Source organism: Rutidosis leptorrhynchoides, chromosome 2 (genome assembly GCF_046630445.1).
Source record: "Rutidosis leptorrhynchoides isolate AG116_Rl617_1_P2 chromosome 2, CSIRO_AGI_Rlap_v1, whole genome shotgun sequence".
Taxonomy (NCBI): Eukaryota; Viridiplantae; Streptophyta; class Magnoliopsida; order Asterales; family Asteraceae; genus Rutidosis; species Rutidosis leptorrhynchoides.
Genome location: NC_092334.1, coordinates 150,051,000 through 150,061,383, shown reverse-complemented (window position 1 = coordinate 150,061,383; position 10,384 = coordinate 150,051,000). Strand labels below are relative to the sequence as shown.

The 10,384-nt window shown below is 39.7% G+C and overlaps 1 protein-coding gene across 1 annotated transcript; it reads left to right on the top strand.

Moving 5' to 3' along the window:
* Nucleotides 1–3,930: 3,930 nt before the first annotated feature.
* LOC139888346 (uncharacterized mitochondrial protein AtMg00810-like) lies at nucleotides 3,931–4,407 on the top strand. Its single transcript, XM_071871357.1, has one exon. The coding sequence runs from the start codon at nucleotides 3,931–3,933 to the stop codon at nucleotides 4,405–4,407; it is 477 nt and encodes a 158-aa protein (XP_071727458.1).
* The last annotated feature ends 5,977 nt before the right edge of the window (nucleotides 4,408–10,384 follow it).

Sequence of the window (10,384 nt, the reverse complement as noted above, 5' to 3'; positions counted from 1 at the left end):
ATAGTGGAAGTCTCGCATTCCAACGTTATCCTCTTGAAGAACAATCTTAACTTGTTCCTTGACTAGATTGACTACTTGCTCATCAATCGAATCTAAGAACATCTTCCTAACATCCTCTAGAGAGGCCGCATGACGCCTTTGCATAATGGCCTCAACCTTGGCCATAAACTCGACATCCTCACTCGTACCCCCTTCATTTTTCTCGGGTCCGTTTCTCATCTTCATACTATAAAATGGAAATAGGTTAAACAATGAAATGAAAAGACATAACATAAAAGCATATATGTACATCTCACACCGCCCCATCTTGCTCAACAATCATCGTACATCACTTGTTTGACACGATTTGAACCCGTAACAATGGTAGCTAATCATTGTTATGCGAGCAAGTCACATTAACTCACTAGTACAACGTCTATCTCGCTTGATGATTGCAAAACACCACACAAAACAATTAGCGCATAGTTAGTTCACCTAAACCTAGGCACTAACCAATCCCTGGTCTGACCCATCTCCTACAAGTACCGTATAAAGCGCATTCACAATAAAGTCTAAGTCTAGGCACCTATCTCAAGTCGCCTAAATCCCTTAGACCATGCTCTGATACCACTTGTAACGACCCAAACCTCGTTATACCAAAATATGACCCCAAAATTTTTTTTCTGTTTCAACACATCTGGACGGCGTCCAGTTATCTGGACGGCGTCCAAATGCACTGTAAGTTTCTGACCTCAGTTCCAACTTACCCGAGCGGAAAACCCACTTCCCGACACTATTAAACGAAACCCTTTTCACAACATGTTAACATAATTAAAACTAAGAAGTTTCCACCATAATACCAAGTTTTACAACATCGGACCCACATCGGCCGTTTTACGAGTTTCGTTCAAAAATACAAGTTCGACCATAAGAGTTTAAATTCCAAACGACACCTAGAGCATGGTGTTTGGGGTTAAACTACCCACATTTTGGCCAAACTTCAAAATCTAACATCCCAAAAGAGTCCCCTTATCAAACAAAGCGGGAGGTCACTAATCCAACCGAACACCCTTACCCTTGTCCACGCCGGAAACTAAAAAGAGTAAACAACGAGAGGGTAAGCAAAACGCTTTGTGAATGAAATAATTATACACATACATATATAATATACCTACTTGCAAACACTTACACACATACCGCATACATGATAGCAATATAATTAGCATACCATCTCAAGTACGAAGCTAATAATCCCCGAAACCACTACTAGCATAATCAATGGCATATAATCGACATAATACAAAATGCTACAATACAATAAACAACCATGGTTAACTATACTCGCGTCATGGTGCTACCGGCTCTTTGGTTCACACCATACGCATCGGTTATGATGCTACCGGCTCTTTGGTTCACATCACAACTCGAGTCATACTCGCGCTAAAGTGCTACCGGCTCTTTGGTTCACACTCTAATAACTCATGTCGTAGTGCTACCGGCTCTTTAGTTCATAATACAACACACGTACTATGACGCTACCAGCTCTTTGGTTCACATCATAGCACGCTCGCACATACTATGGCACTACCGGCTCTTTGGTTCATACCATAGTATACAAATAAATACATTATATACATACGCATATAATTACTCCACTCACCTTGTATCCAAAACGAAGGTAGGCCTACAAGTTCTTCAACCGTCAACGAAATCACCTATGATATTAACATAAATCAACACTTATCTAAATGGGACTCTTAATCCGCCCAAATAGACCACTTAGGGTAAGTGTTCCCCCTTGTCCTTATAATACCAACCATAGGCCCAAACTTACCAACAATCACTAAAACTAGTGACCATGGCATTAAATTACCCAACTATACACCACTAGGTCATTCAAAACTCTTTTGACCCATTTCAAGGTTAACACACTCATTTGGGTCACCCACAACTCAAATGACACCCATTTACATAACCATAAAGTGTGCTAGTAACTAACTAACCAATTTAAGACTTGAAAACACATTTATTACCTCAAAACCCTAGGTTAGTCATCTTTGGGTCCTCATGACCCAAACTTGCCCAAAACCCCCAAATTACAAGCAAATGGGTTTTAAGTTCATCACCTACCCAAACCCTAACCCTTAAACAATTAAAGTAAGGAATTCAAGGTTAAGACTTACCACTACAATCAAAACGTAGCTAGGGAGTAGATGAACAACTTTAAAACACGCACTTTGACTCGAAACTAGCTTCTTCCTCTTTGGATTGAGCTTTCTCACCCTAAAACCCTTTTCTATCTCTAGAATTTAAGTGGATAAGAAGTGGTGGTTGAAAATGGTGTAAATGAGGCTCCCCCAACTGATCTAGAGCCTTAAATTCATCCACAAAGTGAAATTACCAAAATACCCATTTGTAATATTTAAAAACAAGATAACTGGTCTGCCAGTTCATCTGGACGGCGTCCAGTCCTTTACAATAGGACGGCGTCCAGTCCTTTACAATAGGATGGCGTCCCAACCATCTGGGAAAACAGGATCTTACAACCGAACTCTTCAAGAAATGAGTAGAACAATGTTAAATGAATAATCAATCCCTTAAAATTTTTGGTGTGAAGTGGTTGCAACCTCTACCTACATTCAAAATAGAGTTCTAATTAGGCCTTCAATGGATAAAACACCCTATAAAATCCTAAATGGTAGGAAACCCACCGTAAGTCACCTTAAGGTATTTGGATGCAAGTGTTTCATCTTAAACATAAAGGAATAACTAACAAAGTTCAACCTAAAGCCTATGAAGGAGTATTCCTAGGATATTCGTTAGAAAGCAAAGCCTATAGGGTTCTAAACAAGTACACTAACATCATAGAAGAGTCGTTAGATCTCACCTTTGATGAAACTCCTCCACCTAAGTCCAAACCACTAGTAGATGATGATGTGATTGAACAAGAAGCCATTGTGACTAGCACAACCCAAAATGAGCCCAAAGAAGTCGAGGAAACCAATGAGAAAGAATCTCACTTGGAAAACGATCCTAGCAAAAACAATCTAGAACTCACAACCGACCTTAAATATATTAAGGATCATCCAATAGATCAAGTCATAGGAGATATCAACACTAGAACCACATGACCACAAATCTTCAACCTAGTTGCAAACTTTGCATTCATCTCCCACATATAACCCAAAATGTCAAGGAAGCTTTATTAGATGAAAGTTGGGTAGAAGCCATGCAAGAGGAATTAAATCAATTCCAAAGGACTGATGTATGGGATTTGATTCCCTTACCAAGTGAACAAAATATCACAGGAACCAAATGGGTATATAGGAACAAACTAGATGAAGATGGGAAGGTTGTTAGAAACAAAGCTAGGTTAGTTGCAGAAGGGTATAACCAACAAGAAGGAATTGATTAAGATGAGACCTTTGCTCTTGTAGCTAGACTAGAGTCCATTAGAATACTTCTTGCATATGCATGTGCTAAAAGCTTAAAACTATATCAAATGGATGTCAAGAGTGCTTTTCTTAATGGTGTCATAAATGAAGAGGTATATGTGTCCCAACCTCCGGGCTTTGAAGATTTTGAAAAACCATATCACGTGTTTAAACTTAAAAGGACCTATATGGACTTAAACAAGCTCCTAGAGCTTGGTATGAGAGACTTAGAACCTTCCTTATTAATCATGGATATGAAATGGGAATTGATAATACATTATTTGTTAAAAAGCATGAAAATGATTTGGTTATTGTTCAAATATATGTTGATGATATTGTATTTGGTTCTACTAACGAGTCTCTTAGCATTGAGTTTTCTAAGCTAATGCATGATGAGTTTGAAATGAGCATGTTAGGTGAACTCAACTTATTTCTTGGACTCTAAATTAAGCATCTAGAAGATGGAACGTTCATCAATCAACGAAAGTATATTCATGATATGCTCAAAAATTTCGGAATGGAAAATTCAAAGCCTATGGCCACTCCTATGGCCACCAATATCAAGCTTACTCTTGAAGGAGAAGGAGATTCATCTGATAGCACCAAGTATAGAGGAATGATTGGATCTCTTCTATATTTAACGGCGAGCCAACCCGATATTATGTATAGCGTGTGCTTGTGCGCAAGATTCCAAGAGAATCCCAAAGTGTCTCACGTAGAAGCGGTCAAACGAATCTTTAGATACTTAAAAGGTACCATGCACCTTGGTCTATGGTATCCAAAGTTCACCGGTGTTGACATTATGTGCTTTACGGATTCCGACCATGGAGGATCGTTGATTGATCGAAAGAGCACAAGTGGTGTATGTGCATTTTTCGGGCTTTGCTTAACATCATGGTTCTCCAAGAAGCAAACATCTGTTGCACTATCTACTACCGAAGCGAAATATGTTGCCATGGGAAGAGCATGTGCACAAGTGCTATGGATGAAATAAACCTTCATCGATTACGGTATCATCTCTTCTGAAATACCTATTTGTTGTGATAATAAGAGTGCTATAGACCTATCTAAAAATCAAATATTACACTCTAGGACTTAACACATATACATTAGGCACCACTTTTTACGTGATCATGTCCAAAACGGTAATATCGTGATTGATAAGGTAGACTTCTTATAAAATACTGCTGATATATTTACTAAGCCTCTGAAAAAGGAGACCTTCACTCTACTTAGGTATGGATTGGGAATGATGGAACTTGTACCTTAAATTAAACCCACCAAGCCAGCGGTCGAACCACGGTCGACCGTGGAGTCAGCCGCACAACAGCTGACGACTGTTTTGTCTTTTCCTCACTATCTTTATTATCTAAACCACTTTTTCACCAACCCCACTCCTTCTTTAAACCCCAACCACTAGATTCCAGATTTTATTATCTCACTTCTCTCCAACATCTAGTGGTCCTCAAAGGTAAGCATCCAAATCTTTTTAATCTTGCTTACTTCAAAATTTTCTCATGTGATTCTTGACTACTTGCATAATCTCACATGAGAATAATTTTAGTGTCTTTCATATTAACAGGCACACTTGTTTTGATGCATAAAATTTGTAAAAATCCTAACTAATAGAGTGCCAATTAGGAACTTTTTCTTGCATAATTCATGAAGATCGTTTTTGAAAACCACTCATGCACACACAAATGTTTGACCAAGTTCTTGTGATAAATGTCAATCTCATGATACTTATCAAACTTTGACAAACATAAATTGAAATAATGAAACTTGTCTATCTTTTCAGAATGGCACAATTTCTTTGTTTTCAAAAATGCGTCTAGACAATAATTAATCGACACATGTTTCACATATAGGTTTTCAAAACCATGTTGCAAACATGACTTTCTCACTAAAATATTCACGTTCCTAAGAAATGACTGACACAAAGAGACAATGTGAGGCATATCACCAACAACAAATGGAGACTCGAACCCTTCTTGAAGAAAGAGTTGCTCACTATGATGTATTTCCAAACCTTCAAACAACATTCACTCAAAAAGAATGTTTCTCTTTCTTAAAACTAGATGAGGTCATCTATCCACTCCTTATCTGAGAATTTTATGCCAACTTCGAACTTGTCAACCCAAATCATGTCAATTTCAACTCAGAAAGAAAATTCACACTTGGCCCCTCTCGTACTTTGCTTCGGTTATGAGAATTCCCTCACAAGGTCGAAATTTCTACACTCCTCAAACCGATCTTAGATCTTTGCACCCAACATACCCCACACAAGAAGTAATTTCGACCATCACTCACTCGGATGTACCTCACAATCTCAATCACATCATCCGTGTTCGAGACTCCAAGATTCATCATGATCTTCAACTCCTCCTAACCGTCATCCGACACAATATCTTTTGTAGGGAGACTTCCTGGGATCATCTCTCGGGAATCGAGGTAGCCATTCTATGGTCCTTTCTATCAAACGAAGCCATAAACATAGCCTTGATCGTGACTCAATGAATGGGAAATCTTCATACCCTTCCTAATCATCCACTTCCCTATTCTATTCATCTCAATCGCATCTTCCGACACCTAGGTATGATAACTCCCCTAGAGGTTCCTCGCTATGTGTCAACCACTCCGCTTACCTTTTGGAATGCCACTCCTATCACAATACTCTCATCCGACTTGGAAATCTCGGATGCCGTCAGCACCAATGCCAATTACCTTTAAAATGTTGGTTAGGATTATCTTAAAGGCGCGTAGTAATGTTAATTTGTAAGACCCAAATAATTGTTGTGTACATAAAGTGTACATAAGATGCTTGAAGTGGGGGTTTCGTTGTACATTTTAAAATGAAAAAGAATCTGATCTGGGGGAGTGGCGCGCCGCGCAGCCTTTTGGTGCGCCGTGCCGTTTGTCTGTGACAGATTCCTTCTTTCTTTTAAATTAGATATTTTGAGGGCAATTTGGTAAATTCACAAAAGGGCCGACTTTAAGGCCTTAGATCAGTTTATGGAGCCTCATTAACTCCATTTCCATATACTTCAACCTCATCCATTCAATTCTAGAGAGAGAGTGATAACCTAGTGTGAGAAAACTCATTTTGGAGAAGAAGGAGGAGGATTCTTGCTTAAGCTCAAGTTCTAAAGTTGTTCATCTACTTCCTAGCTATGTTTTGTTGGTAGTGGTATGCTCTAATCTTGATTTCTTGATTCAATTTTGTGTAAGGGTAAGAGTTAGGGTTTATGGTGAACTTAAAACCCACTTTGTTAGTAAATTGGGTGTTTTGGGTGAATTTGGGTTATGTTGACTCAAAGAGGACTAACAAGGGTTTTTCAAGTATTAATTGTTGTTAATGAACCTTAAGTAGTTAGTAAATTGCTAGCACACCTATATATATGTAAGTGGGCGTTGTATGGGTTAATGGGTGACCCGAAATGGGTGTGTTGACCTTAAATTGGTCAAACGGGTCAAAATGGACCTATGTTGGTTAATGTTTATGATTAATGCATAAACTTAGTGTTAAAAGGTGTTTTAAGACCTAACTTGGCTAATCTAAGGGTTTTGGTGAAAGATGACCCAATTTTAGGGTTAAGTGTTCAAATGGGTCAAAATGACCTAGTAGTAGTGAGTGTTGTGGGTTTGACCAACTTGAATGGTTGATTGATTATGTGTATATTATAATAGGTGCGTTACCTTGAAGATTCAAGCTTGGTTTATTGATTCACCAAAGGCGTAAGGTGAGTGGAATGATTATATGCGTAGGTATATAATGTATTTATTTGTTGTAGCGTGAGATGTGAAGTGTCGATGTGCTAAGATACCACATTTCACGTGACGAGTGAAGTGTTGATTGCTAAGACACCACTCAAAGTAATATGATGGGTGAAGTGTCGATGTGTTAAGACGCCACCCGGGGTGAAGTGTCGATGTGTTAAGACACCACCCGAAGTGAAGTATCGATGTGCTAAGATGCCACTCCAAGTAAGTTGAGGGGTGAAGTATCGATGTGTTAAGACACCACCCGGAGTGAAGTATCGATGTGCTAAGATGCCACTCCAAGTAAGTTGAAGGGTGAAGTGCCGATGTGTTAAGGCGCCACTCGAGGTAAAGTATCGACGTGTTAAGATGCCACCCGTGGGGTTAGTGTACGAAGTGTTAAGTGCACTAATGGTAGTTATGAACTCCGACGGTCTTTAAACACCGTTCCTTGTTCGATTGGTTAACCATGGTTATTGTGTTGTAGAGTAAGCATATTATATTTGTTCAAGTTAAATATGCTATTGTTATGCTAGTTTGGTTATTGGAGGTTATAGCTTGTATTTATGACGATAAGCTAATTGTGTTTGCTAGCATGTATACGGTATGCGTGTAAGTGTTTGCAAATAGATATATTATATATGTATGTGTGTAATTATTGCATTCACTAAGCGTTAGCTTACCCTCTTGTTGTTTACCATTTTATAGGTTCTGGCGTGGATAAGGGTAAGGGCATACGGTTGGATTAGAGATCCCACTTGTTAGGGGACGCCTTTTGAATGTGTTAGCTTTTGGAGTTTGACCATGACTTGGGTAGTTTAATCCCAAACACCATGCTCATTGCGTCGTTTGGTACTTAAATTTTTTGGTGGTCGAAACTCACGTTATGTATTAAACTCGTAAAACGGCCAAAGTGGGCCCCGCTTTGTAAAACTTATTTTATGTTTGAATTGTGTTAGTTTTACATGTTTGAATATGTTGTTAAAAGCGTTTTGTCTAATTATGTCGGGAAGTGGCCGATCTTTTTCGCGTTTCATGACTTTTGGGACAGACCAGTTTGGCGCGCCGTACCATATGCTGTTCCAGCAAAAAAAAATTATTTGTTATTTTTACGCGGGTTGTTCGTGGTTTGGTTTGGGTTGTTACAAGTGGTATCAGAGCATGGTCTAAGGGATTTAGGCGACTTGAGATAGGTACCTAGACTTAGACTTTATTGTGTGTACGCTTTATGCGGGACTTGTAGGACTTTGGGTCTAATCGGGAATTGTTAGTGCTTTGATTTATGTGAACTAACATTGTGCAAATTGATTTGTGTTGTGTTTAGCAATCATCAAGCGAGATGGACGTTGTACTAGCGAGTTAATGCGACGTGTTCGCGTAACAATGATTAGCTACCATTGTTACGGGTTCAAATCGTGTCAAACAATGTACGACGATTGTTGAGCAAGATGGGGTAGTGTGGTGTATATGTATATACATATATGTTACGTCCCTTCGTTTCGTTGTTTAATCTTTTCCGTTTTATAGAATGAAGATGAGAAATGGACACGACGCCAATGATGGAAGTACGAGTGAGGATGTTGAGTTCACGGCCAAAGTTGAGGCCATCTTTAAACGTCAAAAGGCATAGTTCCTCGAGGATGTTAAGAAAATGTTTATAGATACGATTGACGAGCAATTAGTCAATGTAGTCAAGGAGCAAGTGAAGACCGTTCTTCACGAAGATAATGTGGGAAGACGGGACTTTCTCTATAAGAACTTCAAGGATTCTCAACCTCCCACCTTTGAAGGTGAACGAGACCCTCTAAAGAGTGCCCGTTGGATCTCCGATATGGAGGGGGCCTTCCGTACTTGCGAATGTCCTCACGATAAGAAGACAAGGTACGGGTGTGGTATGTTGAGGGGTGATGCTAAGTTGTGGTGGGACGCAAAGCTCCAAGTTTATGGTGAAGAGCAATGCATGGAATTCACGTGGGATGAATTCAAGTTCGAATTTTTCAAGGAATACCGAACTTCGGCCGATCTTACTAGGCTTAAGGACGAGTTACGTTCCTTGAGGCAAGGGTCAATGGATTTGACCACTCTCAAATCCGTGTTTTTGTCCAAGACCCAATTTTGCCCGGAGTATGTCGGGAATGATAAGATGTTGAAGGAAGACTTTTACCGAACGTTGAATGATTGTTATCAAGATAAGATTAGTGTAACGGTGGTGAAAACTTTTGATGAGTTATTTGATATGGACAAGGGTTTTGAGGCGCTCGTATTGAGGAAGAGCGGCTTTACTTTTGGCAAGAGAAAGAGTGAAGGTTCGAACCATTCGAACTTTTCGAGCAAAAAGAACAAAAAGGGTTTCAGTAATGCTAGTGGTGGAAAGAAAGGTGCTTTCAGGGATTTTTCTTGTTCGTGTTACAATTGTGGACAAAAGGGCCACATGGCTCGTGAATGTCCAAGTTTATCCTCCGCAACCAAAATCACTTGTTTTAATTGTGGTAAGGAGGGGCACAAAAGGCCCGAGTGTCCCGAGTTGTGCAATGATAATGTTAAGCGGTTAGAGAAGGCGGCGGGTACGGCTAGAGGTCGCAATTATTTGATGACCAATGATGAAGCCAAGCAATCCAACGAAGTTGTCTCAGGTACTTTCATGGTTAATTCTCATCCGACAAGGATACTTTTCGATAGTGGTGCTAACTTGTCGTTCGTGTCACCAAAATTTGTGCCTAAACTTAATAAACCATTAGCTAAGTTAAGTCATCCGGTAGAATTCGAAATAGCGGACGGCAAGACGGTGCTAGTGGTTGATGTGTGTAAAAATTGTGATGTTGTATTTGTTGCCGAAAGTTTTAAAATCGATCTCATACCGATGACTTTGGGCGATTTTGATATCGTTGTGGGTATGGATTGGCTCGATCGAAATAGAGCTACATTGCATGCCATGGTAAGTTTATTCGGGTAAAGACCCCAAGTGGGGGAGAGTTAATTATTCATGGTGATAAGCGAAGAAGACTTGTACCGATATGTTCTTTTGCACGGGCACGTCGTTTCCTTGTTAGTGGTGGCATGGCTTTTCTTGCCCATGTTGTTGATACTCGTGATGAGCCACCACCCATTTGTGAAATTCCGGTGGTTAGTGAATTCGAAGACGTTTTTCCGGAAGAATTACCGGGTGTTCCGGCGGAAAGGCAAGTTGAATTTCGCATTGAGTTGTTTCCGGG

Coding starts and splice junctions, on each gene's coding strand:
- LOC139888346 (XM_071871357.1), top strand. CDS start 3,931: ATGGAAAATTCAAAGCCTATGGCCACTCCTATGGCCACCAATATCAAG.